Source organism: Fusarium oxysporum, chromosome 1 (assembly GCF_000149955.1).
Source record: "Fusarium oxysporum f. sp. lycopersici 4287 chromosome 1, whole genome shotgun sequence".
NCBI lineage: Eukaryota > Fungi > Ascomycota > Sordariomycetes > Hypocreales > Nectriaceae > Fusarium > Fusarium oxysporum.
Window position 1 is genome coordinate 3,805,658 of NC_030986.1, and position 20,112 is coordinate 3,825,769.

Sequence of the window (20,112 nt, forward strand, 5' to 3'; positions counted from 1 at the left end):
CGTTATCGATAAGCTATATGAACACCAATGACGCAACCTGTGTTGGGAACTACCCAAACACCGAGCTTCGCAGCACGAGGTCACGTGGGGATAATGCCTGGAGCTCCGACCCTCGATTTTTCCGACCGACAATTCAAGCGGCCTTGCTCGATAGCCAGCCTCTCAGCCTCACGCCAAATCGATCCCACGACGACGCGCCTAAAAACCGCCGACTTCACCCCCGATCAATTATACAGCAGTTTAAGCGCCTAAACCCTCTCAAATAGCCAACATGAAGCTGGTTCGGTAAGAACTCGCCCTGTCTCTTGCGCACACTTGGATTGTGCTGAGCTTCTTGTCAAGTTTGAGCTTCCGTACTGACTTGGCACGACTAGTTTTCTTATGAAATGCGCCAACGAAACGGTGACAATTGAGTTGAAAAATGGTAACACATTGCTCCTTACCCCTGAGCGAGCTTACAGCCATGCGAGCAGCCGTGTACTAATTGTCGTCTAGGAACCATTGTTCATGGCACTATTTCCTCAGTCTCTCCCCAGATGAACACCGCCCTCCGCACCGTCAAGATGACCATCAAGGGGCAGGAGCCCATCTCCCTCGAGACCATGAACATTCGAGGTTCTACAATCCGATATTTTATCCTGCCCGACTCTTTACCCCTCGACACACTGCTTATCGACGACGCACCTAAGCCCAAGAACAAGGCACGAAAGGAGGCCGAGCGGGGCGGACGGGGAGGACGAGGCAGAGGCGGTCCCAGGGGACGCGGGCGTGGTGGAGGCCGCGGTCGCGGAGGACGGCCTTAGAGTGGACGGCCCTAAACGAGAAGGTCACGGGAAGATTTAGGAGAAACGACAAGATAGGGAAAGGATGGAAGCGCACATGCGCGTCGTTAATGTGGAGTGACCACGTTATCGCGAAGATATCACATTCAAATGGAACCTGGCGTTCGGGTTGTTTGGCCATTAAAACTGTATGAACCCGCTTGGGGTGGGTATCGCTTTTCTTGTTGTGGAAAGATATCTGAATATATGCTCTCACACGCCCCAATTCCATTGCAACATCTTTTTTTATTCTACGGCTTTTGAATAGTCTCGCCATATCCTTACGATCTGCAGCTTCTCCCATCCGGCCTGTTTGCCGCTGTTCCCAACAGTTCGAGCCCGCCATTCAGACCCAAACCCCTCGATGCGACTCTTGACTTGATCTGGCTTATTTTGAGCGCATAGGAGGAGGTAGGCACAACCGCGTCGGGACAGGGTTTGGGGTAGTGCCTCGATCAGTCTATCTGTTGTCTCCATACCATCTAAGCCGCCTGCGTAAGATAAGGCCAGCAGATACGAATCGTCGTCAAATGAAGGCTTTGTGCTGACTGCGAGGTCGTCTGCGGTAAACGAATCTGGTCTGGCAGGCATCTCAGGCGTGGGCACATATGGCGGGTTGAAAATGAGGACGTCAATGGTGCCCTCGCGCCATGGGGTTGTGAGATCTCCCATGCACGAGCCCAGATAGAATGCATGTGAGTCGGGGTTGTCAGAAGCTGCCTTTGCAACTGTCCCGACTGTAGCCCGACACGCAAAGGCGTTCATGTCAACTCCCGCAGTAAGGACCTCGCGCGTGCCAAAAAGCTTTTGCGCATGTGCGTGGACAAAAGCGAGGACGACGCCTGAGCCTGTGCCGACCTCCACCACGAGAGGCGCTATATCGGGAAAAGCCTTTTGGAGATACTCGGTCTCTGCAGCAGATGAGAGCGTATCCAAGAGGAGGTATGAGTCCTCGGCAGGTTCGTAGACTCGCTCGTATGGGACGTGCGAAGTGTCTGGTGTTGGTAGCATGATGTATGCCTGTCGATGTGAAAATACGTTGTGATTGTGGTGAGGCTTCATGGTTAGATTATAGATAGAAAACTTGTGATGACACTGGGTGGATGCGGCACGTGATGTATGTCCTTAGAATCAAGAAATTGAGACTAAATAGTTAATAGGAACAAAATACGGATATAAAGCTGCTGTTGGTGGACCGCGAATCTCTGGATCATAGCAGAGTGGTAACGGGCTCAGCTTCGAACTGGTCGCCTTTTGTTGGGCTGGAAAGGACATATCTGATTCACTTGCATCAGTATGGATGGATATCTTGGGGGTGCATGAACCAGGCAGCAGAAACCTACAGTTGTTGATCGAGGTATTCCCTGATCAAACCGGTATAAAAACACCAGAAACTCGAAGCTCGTACTAAAATCCGTCGCAACGATCGCCTCAAAGAATCACACACTTCACCTCGCAACCCCAATCATCCTGTCCTGGCCCAACTCCCCATTTGATTCCCCAGCCCATATCTTCCACCATCCGAACCAAATTACGATCGTATACACCGTGCAGCTGGCATCGAGGACATGGTCGGCTCTTTGTGTTATAGAATTTTGGTGGTTCCTTAGCTGTACCATCACAGAAGGTCGGGCAATTGTTGAGGCCCATGAGTGGCTCGCAGGGTTCCGTGAGGATAACCCAGGTGTGTTTGCATTCTTTGTGCTGGAAATATGTGAGAGTGCACATTCTCAGGTGTTCAGAAATCAGTCGCAAGAAGAAAAAAATGCCTTGGAATTATTGCTGAGGGACAAAGACGAAAAAGAAGTTCTATTCGCAAGGTAGAAAAGGAAGGTTGGTTGGCTGTGTGGTGACAGGATGTTTCCAACAGTGCTAGTTAATCAGTGCTAAAACAAAAGGCCACCACAATAAATTGTATCGCAACGCCCTTCCCTGACTCTCCGCGTGTGCAGTTCTGTTTATACTCATACCCAAACACCATGCAATGATCATGACTCAGGATCCGCTAAACCTCTAAATGACGACTCGGCAGTATTGTCTCCCCTAAGTGTCCCGCTTTGCTCCAGTTCATCATCGCCGATGGCATCTTCGACAGATGGAACTAGGCGAGATAGCATCGTTTCCATGCGCCGTATCGCCTTTTCCATATTGGCCAGCCTATCTGTAGTTCCCTCAAACATGTCATTCTCGGAGAAAGATCCTCGAAGCTTCTGGGGTGGGATCCCGGGAAACATAGAATCCCGTCGTGATGGGCGTCGAGCTCCGGGATCAGGCCTAGGGGTGTTATGTAGGTTGCGGGGCTCTATATCATTTGTCGCATTGCGTGTGAACTGCCGACGGATGAGATGATGCGTGAGATCATCATCGACAGCGATGTCGTCGTGGACAGTATCAGGCGGCGGCACTTGAAAGACGGCGCGAAGGTCTCGGTGAACCGTCAGCCGCCACTTCTTCCAAAACTGGCTCTTTGTCGGGGGCGGAGCTTTGATCTCGGTTGGGTCTTCGATCTCACGGGAAGGCCAGAGCAGACGGCGCTCAGCAACAGCGATGATGAGCAAGAGAGGGAGATTCAGAATCTTGACCGCTGTGACGTGGATCTTGTGGAACCAGCGCGGACTCACGACGAATTTAAGCGGGATGAATAGGAATACGGCGAGGATGTTGAATGGGGGTTGGTATGCGAACACAGCGTCAGCCTTGACGCCCTCAAGTGTCAGAACTGCTCGACGGAAACTGATCTCCGCTATGGCGTTTGACGAAATGTTGCTGAATGTATTGGAAAGCATCGATACAAGGATGGTAAGGAAGAGGGTGTTCCCGAGGAAAGCGAAGGCTACCATCACACTAGGTCCTAGCAGCCAGTGAAACTCGGTCTAGTAGAGATGTCAGAATTTGTCAAGCGTACGGGGGGAGACGAAGACTGACCGATCGATGGATACCTGTTCCATCCAATCCAAACCAGATATAGATCATCCACTTCGATATTGTTCTGATGCATATTAGTACCACGTTTCACCAAGGTGGGTGCAGGAACCTACAGGATGGGGTGTGCTCCCTCGCCGAGCCATAGAAGTGACAGCAGGAACCCCAAGAAACACCAAGCAGATAGAGCCGTCAGGAAGAAAAAGTCCGCCATCATTGACCTAAGGGACAAGAACACGAGATTGTCGCTCAGCAGATTGAAAGCAAGCCGCGGAACCAAGACAGGAGCGGCGAGTGCAAGCACATCAAATGCCTGTTCGTCAAGGTTCGCGTCACCAAGCTTCCAGCCCAAGAACCGCAATACAAGATATACCCAGTAGATGAGAACAAAAGCCACGTCAAGGAATGACCACAGGTTCTGGGTATAGACGCTCCTTTTAAAAGGTTAGTACTTGAGCGACAACACGACCAGAAAGTCTGTAGCATACCAGCCATGTGCTAGAATAGTAGCAAATTGATCCAAGCCCCATCCAAAAGCAAAGATAGAAAAGGCTGCTTCTGTTGGTCCATAGCGGGTTTTCCTTCTAAGAACCATAACCGCAACGTAGAGAGTGAGGAGCGTAGCGAATTGGATTGACTCGAGGACATTTCGGGTTCGAGGGACAATCAGACGATATTGGTTGAGAAGAGGGGACTCGCGAGGGTCATAAATAGAGATGGGCTTTAACTTGTAATGATCAGGGATGATGTCCCAAAATGTCGAGGGGGTATAGACAATTCGACCCTCATAGATGGCGTTGACGACTTTTTGGCAAGTTGCTGAACTCAAGAAATGCTTGCTCTCGGTGACAATGGCCACCTCAAGAGCTGGCAGCGTCTTGTAATCAACCCAGGAGGTGGTGCGCTCTGCCTCCTCTCGAATCTCTTCTGGGGCATTCTGGAAGGGTTCAAAGCCAGCGACTAGAATATGAGCCAGAAGCAAAAGGCCGTCGTGGCCATCATCATGCACTTCACCAAAGCGTCTCAGGATGCGCGTAGCTATGAGCTCACATAGAGTAGCACGTGTGAAGTTGACATTGTGACGGTTATTGAGATGAGACTGCTCTTCGAGAAACTGAGCACGATTCACCAGCAAACAGTAGACTATCAGATCATATCAGTAAAGGGCCCTCAAAAGGGGTGAGCAGCACTTCTCTTACTGATGGAAATGTCGTTGAGGCCATAGAACTTATCAACCAACGGCCGCACAACTGTAACATTAATTCTCAGATCCTGCAGCTGGGCGAGGCTCAGATAGTCCTCAACAACGCTGATGATGTCGCGACGAATACGGTGTATGTTGGTATACACAGGTAAGTGACTATGAGGGTCTGTCATGCAACTATACAGGGCATCACGGTTCTCTGGGCCGCTTGTACTGAGCCGACTCAGTAAAGGCCGCCGTTCTTCAGGATCCGGCAACGTGATGCGCCGGCGGGTGTTGCCAGCCATGAAAAGGCCAGTCAGCAATCCTATAGTAGTAATACTTGAGGGAGGGACAAGGTCAGGACAAAGAGGATGAACTGCAGTTATCGCGTTGTCGGTGATGATTTAAATCAAGTTTTGTCCCTTTTCGGCGTAGCGAGCGATAAGATAGGATGATTTGAAACGCCCCAGAGGTCATGTAAAGGCGCTATTGGATAGATACAGGGACCTGGTAGTTTGCGAAGAGGGGACAGAGGTAATTGATCAATGCCACGGGTGATATCAGCATTTGAAGTATAGGCATATCCTCAATTTCAGGTTGTGAGGGAGGAATTGTTTACAGAAGTGCAACGTCATTAGACTAAACGCCTGGCCCATTGGAGCGTTTCGGATCTGAATCTTGGGGGTGCTGCTTCTAAAACACCAGTGATTGGATCATACCAACCCCAAGATGTTAATGCCTTGATTATTTCTCTGACGGAAACAAATGGAAGGGGGTTCTTTATAAAGTGGTAGTGACTTAGCAATCCGTCTCTTTCTTTATTTTATCTGACATCTAACAAACTTATACTATATCCACTTGAGCTTGCCCTTATTAGACTGTGTGAAGCCTAGATCTGCACATGGGACACCAATCTCAGACATTCCGCGCATTACAACAATGCAAATCCTACAGTTTCGTCCCAGTCTCATCCGCACCAGCCTCTTTAGCCAATGCCCAAGCGAACTTTGCCAAAGATCCCCTCGTCACAGCGTGCTGTTTCGCTTTCTCGCTACTCGCCTGTCTGAGCGCATATCGCGCCGCAATTCCTTGACAAACTCCAGCCAGCTTCCAGATGCTGAACGACATTCCCCATGGAACCTCTGGCCGGGGATCGTATCCACTCTCCTCTGTGTACCACTCCAGGATCTTCTCTGGTTGTGGAAGACCAGGCGTCTTGCCGGGGAGGAATCCGGATGCATCATAAGGAGTCGCACCAGGGGATTTGGCCGAGTAGAAGTTTATAAGAAAGTTGCAAATGTCGGAGAGCGGGTGGCCAACAGTAGACATCTCCCAACTGTAGAATATGTTTTAGTAACTGGCTTCGAGTTGGGAAAGGTGAGCATACTCCAAGATTCCGATGACCCTTGGTTCAGTCTTATGAAATACCAGATTGTCAATCTTATAATCTCCATGTACCAGTGTTGCCCGGTCCTTGGGTTGCAGACGCTCGTTCTTGAAGAAGCGAACCGTTTCCTCAAAGTGGGGGAGCTTCCCAACAGGCTCCTTGGTCTCAATATCGACGGCCTTCTCCTGGCTACCACAGATAGTTACCCACGTGTTGATCTGTCGCGAATAGAAACCTGACGGTTTGCCAAACTTCTCCAGACCGACCTTCTTGTAGTCAACTGCATGGAACCGTGCCAATGTTATCACGGCATCGCGCCACATAGCCTCACGTTCGGCGGGTTGTACGCCTGGCATGGTAAAGTCTTCAAAGATACGTCCATCGAGAAACTCCATGATATAGAACGGCGTGCCAATAACAGAGTCATCTTCGCATAGACAGTACGTTTTGGGTACAGCAACATCAGTGTTCTCCAAAGCATGCATGATGCGATATTCGCGCTCAACTTTGTGGGCCGTCTTGGAAAGGAGCTTTCCAGGTGGCTTCTTGCGCATCACAAAGCGTTGGCCATCTGAAGCAGTAATCTGGTATGTAGGATTGGATTGACCGAAACCAAACTGTGTGACATCAGCAGCCATCACACTGAGAAGAGCACGAGCAGAGCGCTCACCTGTTTGAGATCAATCGGTGTTTTGATGGTTGGGACATGCTCAGAAATGTATTTCTCAAGCGCCGCCTCATCGACGGGCTGTCGAATTCTACCAGCCATCCCTAGGACAGTGATGTGGCTATTTTATCAGGTGAGTAGATATAAGAAAGGATGATCGACGGTCGATTCGCTTGTTCAGGGTCACGAGATAGAAGTCGGAGGTTATAAAAGATAAATTGAAGAATGGTTTTGGCGGAGCTACGGTTAAATGATAATTGCAATGTTAAGAGTTATTGTACCCCGGATGTGAGAACTGACTCGATGAGCTTACCTTGAACATTTGGCCCCTTGCTAGTCACTAAAGATGCCGAGGTTCAGATCTGGGGGATTACAGACCTTTAGTGGCCCCTCTTCCCCAAGCTCTCCACAATCCCTAGGTTCGTTCGGTTCCTCGGTTCATCTGACGTACCTAGGTCAATGTTCAACAGCTATCTCAATCTTGTTTGTAATCAATCAGTGTTTCGTGCTTCAAGGCATGCCAAGTAACAATTCACCTATATGGATGTAATAATTCAAGTTTTCATTATAAAACTCAAATCCCGTTGTTCATTATCACTGTTCAAGGCCTAAAGCCTACCTAGCTATGATCATCCTGCCACCACTCTTACATGCCTTGAAGAATAATATCCATCTCATTAACAGACTACTGGCATGCACATATAATCAAGGTTCCGCATAACAGGCTCCCACCGCGGACCAGCCGAAGCAGAATACCGCCGTTCAAGAAACAAGCAAACGGTATATAAAAGAATAGTCCTTCCTGCTCGCTGATTTCCACCTCACCCATCCATCCATCCATCCATCCATCCATCCATCCATCCATCCATATCCGTCTCACCACCACAACGCAAGACATGAAGGAATGCTCATGCCAAAAGGAAACAGACAAATGAAAATTAACAAAAGAAACCATGGTGACAAGCCCTCCGAGTAGCTTCCTGGCCCAAGGTGAAGAGAACAGAATATTCCGTGGTATCAGTATCCATAACGCCAAGCCCCTCCGTCTGATGCGGTCGTAGTACATGGATCAATATGTGTCGAGATGTTTGTGGCTGAGAGCCGTATTGTCATTATAGATCATTTACCAGCCCTTCTTCCTCGCGAAGCGCTTGTTCAACAATGCCAGCACCTTTGGCACGTTGAACTGGACATATTCCAGGTCAAGGTCATCCTGATTGTCCTTTTGCATCTCAAGCAGATCATCAAGCTTGAGATCCAATTCAAGTAGACCCCTATTGCGACCTGTCTTCAAGTTAGCATGCTAGAGTGACAAGAGAACGAGAGTAGCTTACCCTTATAGTGCAATGAAATGACGAATGTTCCGGGTAGTGGACTAGTAAAGTTGAAGTAGATGTTAGCCCGTCTGTTGTCGGGAACATTGCTCTTCTGGATGACGCCCTCCTTCTCAAGCTGCTGGTGTGTGAACTTGTACGGACCAAGGACTTGCTGCTTCTGCTGCTTTCTCTTAGTACCCTCGCTCTGTGATCGAACGTTGTGCAGGTAGCTTTTGTAAGTCTCGAGTTGTCCGTTGAGATAAACATTATGATCACGGATCGTCTTGTAAACCTCTTGCAGCTTCTGGGTCTCAGTGATAACACCCTCTTTGAGTGATCCGAGATGTTGAAGCTCCTGCTCAACTTCGTCCCGAAGTAGGCTGAATTGATCGGCCTTGTCGATAACGCGCAATTCCTGAAGCTGGGATAACAGTTCCATGGCCCGGATACCTTTGCGAACCATTACTGCATCACTGCGATTTGTAGCTGCGGCATCAGCAATGCGTTCTAGTCGCAGTGGTCTTCTGGCTACCCCGCTAGTTGCTGGGATCGATCGCATGACTTGTACGAAAATCGACTTGGCTTCCATGAAATAAACTTCCTCCTGCGTGATATCCAATGCTGCTGTCAGATCGCCGATAGCTGACTCCCATCTACTGAATAAAGGCAAGTTGATGACTCTGTTCTCTTTTCGCGGCAACTGAGGGGGTGATGATCCCAATTCCGACATAATGATAGCAAGGTGCGAATTGTCATCCTTGCACAGCTCGTCATGATGCTTGTCAAGCAACGAGTGCATAGCGTAGACTTCATTGAGGGTGATCTCAAGTTCAAGGTCCTTCTTTGATAGGGCAACATAATTATCCATCTCGAGGCTCTCATAGAAATCCTGGACCTCGCAGAGATCGAGCATGAACTTATTGATTCTGTCCTTGTTCTGATGAATGAACGGTTGAAGCTTAGCCATGTACGGCTCCTTGGCGTAGGATGGCTTGTTCGCGAGGTTCTGAAGCATCTTGGCGATATATGTTAGAGTTCGTCTGGGTCGTTCGGCCGGGGTTCCGTCGATAAGCATGTAGGATTTCGGGGTAACGATCGCAGGGTTAATGAAACGCAAAAAGAAGAATCCACCGATCAAGGTACAAATAACCTGGTCATTAGCATCTGGGTATTTGCGCTTGGTTAAGCTCCTGATTTGTTTGCAGATCCAACGGATACCATAAGGCGCTTCCTCGAGGCCCTCAATAATGGTGGTCAAGAAGCCATTAGCAATCTCGGTCAACATGGTTAAGCGGGGCTCAATGATGGCCTGAACCTGAGGGTTCTCGGCGGCTTGTTCGCCAGTGATTCCCTTGGGAAGATGGGGAGGCAGTTGGCCAGTATCCTCTTCGATCTGTTCAATCATTCGCTCGTAGACCTTGAGGGGGTTGATTTCCAGGTCAAGATCTTTCAGCTCGATTAAGCCGTTGATTCTATCAGCAAGCACGGACTTGAGGAAACTTTGACCAGGACCTCTTCGGGTGTATGTAGTCATCATTCGAGAGACGGGCGTATTAGCGCGGAGCAAGGAGGAGTAGTCTGGTGTGTTGTCGAACTGGTATGTCAAGACGGACTAGAGCATGTGAGACGTGTATTTCTTTCCAAGGCGTGAAAAACTTACCTGGAACATAGTGAGCAAGAGATGCTCTTCTCGACTCTCGTATTGGTTTCCATAGATAGTGAACATGACAGTCTGAAGGAGCGAATCAATCTCGGACATCGAGACCAGCCTGCAGAGATGTGCAATGTGCCTAGGCTCAGATTGGAGTAGAAACAAAAGGTTTCCGTATTTCTGAGTTTTGTCGTCGTTAGGAAAGACGCCCTGCTGCATTTCAAGAGCATCTTCGAGATGGCTGGCAACTTCGTTTTGCTGCAATGCTAATCAGAACTCGTTCACTTCCATGTTGGTTGGAGACGTACCTCTTCCAGGGCCATACGGTTTTGGATGAGCAACGCGATTCGGGAATCTAGATAGCGCACATCTTTTTCCAAAACGAAGTTCTTCTTTGACTGTGATGAGATCTTAGACTTGAGATCACGCAGCGCCTTTTGTGCTGGAATGAGGTCAGTTGCTTATCCTCTTGAAATGTGCATGTAGGCCTACCTTTGGCAAGCTCATCTTCAATCTGTAGGTCTCCCTCATTGGCAGAAATTGACATGTACAGAGCTGACATCGAGTAGCGCTTCGACTGGCGCGCAGAGCGCGAGCCGTCGTAGGAAGACATGGTGTTTTGGCGTGATATAGGCTGGAAAGAGGAGGAGGAGGCGGTAGAAGCTCGAGATGGTGTTTGTAACATGATGGACATAGTGTGTTTACTGCAATTTAAGATAACGAGGGTTCAGCCTGTATGCCTCTAGTCCCAGACAACAAGCAGCAATTGCGCAGGTGCTGAGCCAAAAGCTTCCGCAAATGACCAGAACAGCCAAAGGGCAGCGAGTCAGGTTATCCCAATTACGATGAGTCGAGGTCAAGTGTGGCAGCGAAGGCAACGACCAGTTCGAGGTGAATGACAAGCAGTGAGGCGTAGACGGCGTTCAACGGTTTCGAGGTACAAAAGCGGGTAGTCGAAAAATAACGAAGATTGTATCACCGGAGGTATCGACGACGGTTATGAGACGAGCACGGCGGTTGGAGGCGCGCAACGGCAATACGTTCGCTCGCAAAACAAAGGACAAGAAACAAGCGATGGTGGACAGAGGAGAGGCGGCAACGGTAGCTCAATGGGAGCGACAGTATGTCGCGATGCGAAATTCTGAAAATCCTCGATCTCGCGAGGAGCGCAGGAGGCGTTCAAGGAAGAAAGAAGTGCAAAACGAACAACAAAACGGCGGCAGGTTGATGGTGATAGCGAAAGTGGAGGTAGCGGTGGTGGTGTTGGTGGTGGACAAGGCACAGGCAGGAAGGGGAAGGGGGGCCGTGGGTGATGGAATTGTACAGGCAAGGCAACCAAAAGCGAAGTACCTGAGCTAAAAGGGTACTTGGAGCAGAGTAGTTTAGATAGTGGACTGCAAGGTACCAGACATGGATCTTGGTGTATTTCCGGACAGATTTATGCACGGCTGAGACGCGGACTTCAGGAGGGAGAGACGGCGCGTGGGACGGTCGGTGGATCGTTGGCGTTCGACGCTGCAGGGTCGTGCGTGCGTTGTGGGCTTGCACTTGTTCGTGTGTGTGTGGGGAGAATAGGAGGAATTAAAGCGAGCGCGAAACAAGCAGCGATGATGAATGAAAGGATAATGAACTGCTTTTGACAAGGGAAATGATCGATGCTGAAGAAGAACTGGAAGAACGGAAGAAGATATCCAGAAGAAAAGTGACAGGAACCTGATAAGTTTGTGTGACTCTAGGTAGAGAACCTGCCTACTACTGTACGTCCGAAAGGAGGCCAAGAAGAAAGGTAAGTATTAAGGTAAGGTAGGTAGGTAGGAATCAGGGGCAACTAATGTCATGGAAGGTAGGTAAGAAACAAGACTGAGGTGGCAGACCAAGGGAAAGAGGAGGGAGGGAGGGCGAATCAGAGATTCCGACCAGCTACGTGCAGTACAGTACCTATTGATCGGTACCTGAACTGAGATGGGAGACCAATACCGGTAGTGGATGGATGGATGGATGGTGATGATGATGATGCCCAGTCAAGGCGAACTGGGTGGTATGGATGGGAATGGAATAACGTGGCCGGTCTACCACCTTCAGGTTGGCTAGGCTGGTGAATGAGTATTAGGTACCTACCTTACAGAGTTGGTGTAGAGCTTAGAAGCTAGCTCAACCTGAAGGCTTACTGTATTTTGCAAATGCCTTACCTTCCATCAAAACCTAAATTTAACACAACGGACGGGACACAGTTCAACGGTCAATCATCAAGCATTAGCTATTAACAAAATCACCCGCAGTAGCCCTTCACCAAAACACGCTTGCCATGCATACCACCAGCCGCCATACTACGTAAATATGTAAGATAGATAAGAAACAGAAGAAGGCCAAGCCCTGAAAGGGTTCCATACCTGCTGGGATCAGGGGCAGAGGCGAAACTCACGGGAGACAGAGTGGAGTGACGCCGCCCAAAAACATGATCGTTTTTAGAGCGGGCTCTTGCAACGGGAACCCACAGGTGCAATGACGATCAGCAACAACCCGGACTGCTAACGTTGTTGGCCCTGGGTAACTACATAGTAAAAACCCTAACATTCATTAATGAGACCCTGGGATTTTGCGGGCGAGAAACAAAGGGCTCTGCAATGACCCCCTGGTTCCGATCAAGGTCAACTGTACGGAGTACAGTACTTATCTTCTTTCACTACAAAAGTCTCGAGGCTCAATTCAATTGCTTGTTGCTTCTATAAAGAAATAATCTGAACAGCCAGTCGCCTCTTGAAATCATGTGGAACGGAGGCGTTGCAATTGCGGCGTTGGCGGGGTTTCTTTGACAGAGGCTTGTAGTCTGATTTGGTAGTGCAAACCTCTCGTGTTTCTTCTGAGGAAAAGAAGACTTGGTGGCAGCTTGGTTACTTGGACAAGCGATTGATCATCCTCTGGTCGTCAGACCGCCAGACTCATGGTCGATCAGAGGGGATGATCTCAAGAGCTCTTTAACGAGTGCAGATAAACACACATGCAGCAAGTAGTTTGGATGGTTGGGCTGTGAGTGGGAGGATCCTGGTTCAATAGTTGGTAAGGATTATAGATATGACCAAATACAAGGATGAGTATGGTAAAAAAAAAAAAAAAAAAAAAAAAAAAAAGACTCTGAGCAAACTTCGGTTGTTTGAGAACTCGGTCAGCTGAAGGATCCGTCCTCAATGATACAGCACTATGAGTAAAAGCCGAGAAGCTGTGACTTGTTAGGTGCCCAAGCTGAAGCCAAGTCACCAACGGTTATACCGACCTGCAACAGAAGTTAATAGAGCACATCCAACATCCAAAACGACACGACAGGAGACAGGGGCAATGGAGGGTTGCCACAGGTGCTCAGTGGTGGATGGTCTGGGCTTGGGGCGCCAAAATAGCCCTCGTGCCTGACAAGGGAAGGAAAAAGATGCCAGGAAAAGAACTTGAGCTTCTTTGTATTCAATATGTATCTTTGTACTACTAGAATTGGTCAAGGTACATGGGAGGCGGAGATATGTCATAGTCAGAGGCGTATTCTTTGGCGTACGATATAATAACATTCATCTACCCTTATCTTTGCGAAATACGGTGCCTTCGTCCCTTGGGATTTATCTTTTTCTGCTCTCCATCACGAGGTCTGCACAAGTTTTCTGTCAATCAACGCTTGTTGAGGGGCAACAAGAGACAAGGGACCCATCCTTGCATGCCAAGTCAGGGGTAGATTGGACCATCACCCGCTTCGGGCTAGACACAGGGCACAAGGCTCTACTAAAGTGCCTGCACCTGCTTATGCGGGCACTCATGGACGGCTCGCTGTGGATGCCCGCGTGCGTGAGATGGGTAATAATGGAGGGGAAGGAATTGGTTGTGGTTCAATGTGTTGGTTATCGATGTTATTGTGATGGTGATGAAGATTGAACTTCACTTGCATTGTTGTAATGTCGTAATCTTGTCGCCGGGCCTTTCGCAGATTGCTTCAAATAGCTAAACATGCCCGCCATTTTCTCTCTTTACGATGCACCACTAAACAGGCCCGTGTGACTGAGTGAGGTCATGACGCTCTAGCGAGCGAGTGAATCCACTGGTCGTGGAGAAATAAAGAAAACCAAAGCAACTCCATCTACTGTAGGGCCCTGCTTTGATTGACAATCTTCATTGTACTAGTCAGCCCGTTTTTTATCCAGGAAAACGGGTTTCCTCGCAAATGATGGTATCTATTCTTCAACGATAGGGGTTCAGAGCTGCATTTTCACTGGTCTATACACTATCATCGTCGTGTTAGCGCCTATACACACATTCCAACCGTGGCATGTCTCACATCACATTGTCGCTCTTCACTCAGACCCATGTCTCTGGCGTGCTGTGCCTCATCTTTCCAGGTCCCCTTGCCTGCCATGCGAGCTCCCCCTGTCAGTAACTGAATGTATCCCGAGTCTAACGGTACCTTATACTGTACCTGGTTCTTGGCTCCCTGTCCTGTCGTGCGCGCAACGACTGCGGTGCGGTTTGGGGCATTGTCGATCGCCGGCAGAGTAACCTGCGAATGCAACGATAAAAAACGGCTTCAAAGTTTCGAAGATCACCATCTTTGGGTATTATCACAGTAGCAGGCCCAGTTAAAACGGCATCTTGTCACGCAAACTTGACGCTTGGCAGTCCGAAAGAAGACTTCTGATGCACCGAGCTGGTCGGCGATCGTCAGAATCACATCCTTCTCATATCCATTTGTGGTTCTCGTCTATCGAGGAATTGCTAACGTTGACTATCTGCGAGACATGGCTGAATACAACAGCAAGTAGTTTTCGCAAATGCGCAGGTTATCGCTCCACATTCTTGTCTTCCCACGCCATTACCTTTCCCTTTCATTCAATGACAACGGCTTTGATTGATACAGGATTGTGTAGATGACATTGTTACAAGGCGGTTTCTCCAATGGCTAAGCTGATTTGAGGTCTAGACAACGCCAGCCTTCACTCTAAGGTAGATGCTGATGGCTGATCTACTCGGATGCTAATCATCGTTTCTACCAATCACCAATCAACAGCTGGTTCAAGGCTAGGAGCCACCTGTCTCGACAGCCACTTCTCACATATCACTTGAGGCAAGGGATTGAATGGAATGACAGAAAGCCAAACCCAACCGTTGAACGGTTCTGCACTTACATGCAGGAGTAGTTGGAACCTTGCATCTTCAGCTGATAGTTCAGCCTGCGTGATCCTAGAACTTTGAGGAAATGAAAGCGGACGTCAAAGCGGGTGGTACACTGCATCGACTAATTCCTTCTTGCCTTGTAACTGCACATGAGGATACATTGCCAAGCAAGAGGTTGCGGCTTAGACATGGGCCAAGAAACAGCGTTGAAGACTTGTAGAGCTAACATCGAGATAACTCCACTCTCAACGACCATGTCCCATGTTGAGATACGTAAGACTTCTGAGCTCAACTCACGTCAATACCTACCTCAGGTCAGGATCAGGATACGAGTTGTCTATCCACAATACACCTTGAGGCTTGATCTGAGGGCTAACCCCCACGTGTTGTCACCATGTACCTGTGCTCTCCAACCTTTCATGCTGGTTACAAGAAGCTAATTCAGAGACGAAGTTCTGGACTCTCTGTTCGCCCTAAAGACGCTTATGTCTGAGATGTGGCGTAGACTGCCAGCATACATACAAAATGTTGTTTCTGTTTCTACCCAGAGACAATACATACTTAGGTAGCCCCCAGCGCACCGAGACGCAAGGAGATCCCTTGCATAGCAAGCATCTCATCACGATCGAATGCGCACAGGTGATGTGTTTCCTCCATCTTCGTGTTGCCTCTCCATCCGGGGTTCCGGATGGGCCTGTCAACCCTTGATTAATTCTGAAACGAACACCCTTCTGCCAACGGGACGAGCCTAGCCGCCTCCATTGTGAATAAAAAGTACACATGAGTGTAACGTACGTGACCTTTATGCAAATACCCATGTACAGGCTCGGTTGATTCCGGTGTCAGGTCTTTAAACAATCATTATTGAAACTGTGGCCTGTGAGTCAAGACGTACCATATTTATCGTCCTATGTTATTGAGTCCCTACTCCCAGGATGGTAGTATGATCGGTGTAGCCACGACCGCAGGTTCTCCAGACCTTGATATCCCGCACGCAGTTGAACGTGTTGATTTTGTTCGATAGCAAAGCAATAGCTATCAACAGTCTTCAACGAAAGTTCCGACGCTCCATACAAGCGTAAAACGCAAGTTCACTTCAACATTCATGCGGTAGTGTTGTGGTACTGAATAGCGGATCTGGTCAAACACTCCATCACTCGGACGGCGTTTCCGGATTGTTAGATACTCATATGTAACATATATCATGCACCACACTGTTCAATTGCATAGGAAATATTGTTTCAGATTCCCCCGATGACATCTTTTCTATAACTGCATTGACGTTATATCATGCAAAGCGCTCCGCGATATAGCCTCTTGGTATCTCAGCTCCACGACAAGATCCCAACCAAGGTTGACTCCTTGCAAACAATAGTATCTTGAACACCAGTTTCATGTCGACCATGTTCCTGGAACACTCCTGTGTCATCTATGTACCAGTCATTTGGCACATATTCCATCAACAACTTCCTTGTTCCCATCACTATAAGCACAGCCGTCACCTAGTCCGTCGAGTTCTCAGGGGGGGAAGATTGGACGTTGATGTCATGGCGTCGATAAAGAACCGAGTCCTCAGGGTTTCTCTTGTCCGGTAACTGTATCTCCCGAAGAATCTGGTAGAAGGAGTTTTGGTAATCCTTCTTGAATATGAACCCGATGGCGGCATCGGACTCGAAATACTCGTGCTGCCTAATGTTGTCGAGTCTCTGACTCTGAAGCACATAATACTCGTAAATCGGGTGTTTTCGAGGCATGTAAAAGTGACCGCACATCCTTTTCGCGTGTGTCTGTACGAATAAGCCACTTTCTATGTGATCGCGGGTTCTGTTCGCTCGACTGGTGTAGGAGGGGTCTCCTCGCCCACGTTGGGAATGAACCCTGAAGTCGACAATGTAAACCACATGACAGTGATGGCGCCAAGTTGGAGTCTGTGTAGGCCAAGTTTCGAGCATGATGTGTGGCAGGTTTTCACTTGTGGCCTGTTGAGTAAAATTTGGTCGCTGAAGCGGGAGGTCCCCCAGAGTATCGTGTTCGTCAAATGTCGAATACATGCCTTTCTTAGGTATGATTGATATGGTCGGTAAAATCAATCCATCCTGTTATCCTGGGCTTCTCTCGCTTCTCAATCAGATATCGTTGTATGGCCTTTCGAAGAAATCGTTCGAGGAAGCTCAACCGCCTGTAGTAGAAAAGTTCGTAGTTTCAAGTGACGATGAGACGCAAATAAACTCGCCCGAGAAATACTCGCACGTTGATATACGTATTCACTCTTGAATTGTGAGCATTTAGAAATCTCTCTGTGGGCAGGGGTTGAGCTTTTCTCCTCCGCCGTGGGCAGCAATAGCGAATACAAGCAGGAGGTGTGGGCAAACTGATGCATTTAAATAACGGAAGGCACTGCAGGTATATAGCAGCGCCGTTTGAGCAGCTGCATATTCCTTCATCATCCTATCTATTTTTACTAGAAAACAACAATAGGAACCCTTGCAATGGCCAATAGGATGATCTCTTCATCACTATTCACCAGACACTCCTTACCAACAAGTTATTCTACATGGTACTAAGAAGACTCTATATAGGTATTGTTCTACCGGCTACATGTCTTCCCTTTCTACGGTCTAATCCTTTCTAGCAGAAGATTTTGATACCTTCCTTTCAGCTTAGGTACCTGAATTAGCACGTCAATAGAGGTCATTCGCCAGCGAGGCCACCTGCGGATATGCGCAGCTTATAGTCCCGAGGCAAACAGTAGTAACCAATTGCCGAAGAGTGAAGAGGTACAACAAGCATTATTATTATTATTATTATTATTATTATTATTATTAATCCATTTTGCTAGTGTAACACGATCATGATCTTCCCGTGCAAAATAGCACACGCAAGAAGCCAGTACATCAGCTTTCAACAAACGAGCTCCACTGCGCTAAGGAGCTCAACGTGATGTCATTTGTGCCGCAGCTGTCCCAAGCTCCAACCTCCACCACGAATCAATTGGCAACCCAAGAAGCAATTGACCACGCGTACCTGTTAGAAATAGCATATACGCTTCACAATTTATCTTAACAACCTTCGGCAATGTCCTTCAGAGCTCCTATCCGACGTATTGCCCTCGCCAGGCCTGCTTTGGCTGCGCGGGGCTTCCACTCAACCCCTCGTGCTTTTGTCCGCGTGGGCCAAGAGATTCCTAACCTTGACGTCCTTCTGGAGGACTCGCCCGGTAACAAAGTCAATCTCGCGGAGGAGTTCAAGTCAGCCAATGGATACATCGTCGGCGTTCCTGCTGCCTTCTCCGGAACGTGCTCCAGCAAGCACATCCCCTCTTACATCAACCACCCCAAGCTCAAGCAGGCTGGCCAGGTCTTTGTTGTATCTGTCAATGATCCGTTTGTGTAAGTTCAACAATCATGAATCGTCGTATATAATAATAATCTGGCATGTTTCTGACTGTATTGCAGCATGAAGGCTTGGAGCGAGCAGCTCGACCCCGCCAAGCAGACCGGTGTGAGTAAACATTTTTAACACAAAACTCCCCTGGTTCAAGGTTCCAGTTTATTCCTCTAACTTCTCTCAGATCCGATTCCTTGGTGACCCTACTGGTGAGTTCACTAAGGCCCTGGACCTTGGCTTCGAGGCGTACGAGGTCTTTGGTGGTATGCGAGGAAAGCGATATGCCCTCAAGGTGGAGGATGGCAAGGTCAGCAAGGCGTACGTGGAGCCTGACAATACTGGTAGCGCTGGTAAGTAATATCCTAAGATCATTTATCATGTCATATTGGCTAACATCAAGTCTACTAGTCTCCATGGCAGAGCAAGTGCTCGACTAGATTAGCCTATCTCTATAAATCTGGGTGCAGTGTCCTGTAGGCGTTTGTCTCAAACATCTTGAGAGCATCTCGTGATCCAAATATATCACTACAGTACTCATAGGGATTCATATCTCAATCACCCAAGTTCTTTTGACTTTGACACCTCCCCTATTATCATCATGGCCTGCTCGTCCAATCATCTCGATCTGCACAAATATCAACCTCTTAGCAAAATCCTTCCTCGATCTTGTCACATATCGATTTGACATGAATAAAAGGGCGCAGACTGCCTTTGAAGAGACCTTCTTGTCAGTGTTTCGCTTCTGGTACGATACTTTACCTGTGAGATGGGCTTCCTGGTCAACGAGCCACGGTTTCAGACTCTTTCGACAACATTGCCATCGCTTCCATGACCATCATGCGTCCCAATGCTTTTACAGCCACAGTTTTTTGAACTCCCGTTTGGCCATCAGAGTAAGCTGCTCAGTGTCAGTACCATTCCATTTCATGTAGTAGATGTATTGTCATAATTTTACCCCCGCTAACCCCTCACCTGTGCAAACCTCAGCTAATACGCAAAGCTCACATCCACACGTTTGGTCTGAGCCTTCTGTCTCTGATTCAGATATATTGCGACGCAAGCCTGGTGGAGGAGCTGGTCGTTTCACTTGTCCAGTGATAGGAAAGGTGGCGGCATAAGGAGGTGCAAAGTTTCAAGCGCAGTCCTTGGATATCACGGGCTTCAGCTGCTGGGTAAAGGTTAGGGATCCTCCCGTGACTGTGGCTGTGTAAATGTTCTCACATCTCATTTGCTTTTGAAGATCTTTGATGTCACCTGCGAACTTCAAGAGGGCGTATCATTACACGAGACTCTGTTGCAAATGGTACATTTCTGGCTAAGATAATACTATTTTGTCGAAGCCATTGCTGGTCATAGCTGTCCTGGGGGTTGACGGTCATAACTCGGCGCGAGTATGGAAACTCTTAGCGGTGGTGGCAGTGGACGATTCAACTCATTCTCGCGTCTATTGAGTTGGCTTACCATTCGCAGCGCATCACCTTTGGTACTGTCAATGACATCACGCATGCAGCTCTACGTACCCAGCAGCATTATACAGTTCCAAGGTGGCTGCTCCAACGACATTTGCAATCACTCATTTCTTAGTCAACGACAACTGTTTGATTACAGTTCGTGTTGATATCAGGTTCGG

The 20,112-nt window shown here is 48.4% G+C and overlaps 9 protein-coding genes across 17 annotated transcripts; 3 read left to right on the top strand and 6 right to left on the bottom strand.

The window, feature by feature from the left end:
• Nucleotides 1-103: 103 nt before the first annotated feature.
• FOXG_00699 (small nuclear ribonucleoprotein D1) lies at nt 104-1,913 on the top strand. 2 transcript variants are annotated; one of them, XM_018377234.1, is made up of 3 exons: nt 104-285; nt 375-424; nt 496-1,913. In XM_018377234.1, the coding sequence occupies exons 1-3, from the start codon at nt 272-274 to the stop codon at nt 801-803; spliced, it is 372 nt and encodes a 123-aa protein (XP_018232923.1). In that variant the 5' UTR covers nt 104-271; the 3' UTR covers nt 804-1,913. The 2 variants fall into 2 exon arrangements, with proteins under 2 accessions (XP_018232923.1, XP_018232924.1); XM_018377235.1 differs by having other exon boundaries at nt 132-285; nt 343-424.
• On the bottom strand, nt 1,068-1,883 carry FOXG_00700 (uncharacterized protein; the record flags this gene model as incomplete). Its single annotated transcript, XM_018377236.1, has 1 exon — nt 1,068-1,883. One exon carries the CDS (start codon nt 1,881-1,883, stop codon nt 1,068-1,070), a length of 816 nt encoding a protein of 271 aa, XP_018232925.1.
• A 245-nt stretch (nt 1,914-2,158) lies between the features above and the next one.
• On the bottom strand, nt 2,159-5,337 carry FOXG_00701 (uncharacterized protein). Its single transcript, XM_018377237.1, has 5 exons — nt 4,943-5,337; nt 4,232-4,886; nt 3,860-4,177; nt 3,747-3,810; nt 2,159-3,694 (listed from the first exon to the last, which is right to left on the bottom strand). Exons 1-5 carry the CDS (start codon nt 5,232-5,234, stop codon nt 2,810-2,812), a joined length of 2,214 nt encoding a protein of 737 aa, XP_018232926.1. The 5' UTR covers nt 5,235-5,337; the 3' UTR covers nt 2,159-2,809.
• Nucleotides 5,338-5,643: 306 nt separating this feature from the next.
• FOXG_00702 (aminoglycoside phosphotransferase) lies at nt 5,644-7,335 on the bottom strand. Its single transcript, XM_018377238.1, has 3 exons — nt 6,987-7,335; nt 6,317-6,933; nt 5,644-6,265 (listed from the first exon to the last, which is right to left on the bottom strand). The coding sequence occupies exons 1-3, from the start codon at nt 7,083-7,085 to the stop codon at nt 5,878-5,880; spliced, it is 1,104 nt and encodes a 367-aa protein (XP_018232927.1). The 5' UTR covers nt 7,086-7,335; the 3' UTR covers nt 5,644-5,877.
• A 147-nt stretch (nt 7,336-7,482) lies between these two features.
• FOXG_00703 (IQ domain-containing protein containing GTPase activating protein) lies at nt 7,483-11,957 on the bottom strand. Of its 3 annotated transcripts, XM_018377239.1 has the most exons (5): nt 10,443-11,957; nt 10,259-10,392; nt 9,960-10,208; nt 8,318-9,911; nt 7,483-8,267 (listed from the first exon to the last, which is right to left on the bottom strand). In XM_018377239.1, the coding sequence occupies exons 1-5, from the start codon at nt 10,642-10,644 to the stop codon at nt 8,107-8,109; spliced, it is 2,340 nt and encodes a 779-aa protein (XP_018232928.1). In that variant the 5' UTR covers nt 10,645-11,957; the 3' UTR covers nt 7,483-8,106. The 3 variants fall into 3 exon arrangements, with proteins under 3 accessions (XP_018232928.1, XP_018232929.1, XP_018232930.1); XM_018377240.1 differs by having other exon boundaries at nt 7,483-9,911; XM_018377241.1 differs by lacking the exon at nt 10,443-11,957 and having other exon boundaries at nt 10,259-10,437.
• FOXG_00704 (uncharacterized protein) lies at nt 11,025-12,093 on the top strand (the record flags this gene model as incomplete). Its single annotated transcript, XM_018377242.1, has 4 exons — nt 11,025-11,255; nt 11,387-11,479; nt 11,687-11,707; nt 12,076-12,093. 4 exons carry the CDS (start codon nt 11,025-11,027, stop codon nt 12,091-12,093), a joined length of 363 nt encoding a protein of 120 aa, XP_018232931.1.
• A 2,086-nt stretch (nt 12,094-14,179) lies between these two features.
• FOXG_17931 (uncharacterized protein) lies at nt 14,180-14,340 on the bottom strand (the record flags this gene model as incomplete). The annotated part of the gene is made up of 2 exons (XM_018397948.1): nt 14,180-14,201; nt 14,240-14,340. The coding sequence occupies 2 exons, from the start codon at nt 14,338-14,340 to the stop codon at nt 14,180-14,182; spliced, it is 123 nt and encodes a 40-aa protein (XP_018232932.1).
• A 1,956-nt stretch (nt 14,341-16,296) lies between these two features.
• FOXG_00705 (uncharacterized protein) lies at nt 16,297-17,487 on the bottom strand. The gene has a single exon (XM_018377243.1). It carries the CDS (start codon nt 17,144-17,146, stop codon nt 16,598-16,600), a length of 549 nt encoding a protein of 182 aa, XP_018232933.1. The 5' UTR covers nt 17,147-17,487; the 3' UTR covers nt 16,297-16,597.
• Nucleotides 17,488-17,908: 421 nt separating this feature from the next.
• Nucleotides 17,909-20,112, top strand: FOXG_00706 (peroxiredoxin (alkyl hydroperoxide reductase subunit C)). Of its 6 annotated transcripts, XM_018377249.1 has the most exons (6): nt 17,909-18,484; nt 18,551-18,596; nt 18,667-18,832; nt 18,891-19,227; nt 19,282-19,389; nt 19,470-20,112. In XM_018377249.1, the coding sequence occupies exons 1-4, from the start codon at nt 18,171-18,173 to the stop codon at nt 18,917-18,919; spliced, it is 555 nt and encodes a 184-aa protein (XP_018232939.1). In that variant the 5' UTR covers nt 17,909-18,170; the 3' UTR covers nt 18,920-19,227; nt 19,282-19,389; nt 19,470-20,112. The 6 variants fall into 6 exon arrangements, with proteins under 6 accessions (XP_018232939.1, XP_018232935.1, XP_018232936.1 ...); XM_018377245.1 differs by having other exon boundaries at nt 18,891-19,389; XM_018377246.1 differs by having other exon boundaries at nt 18,891-19,389; nt 19,483-20,112.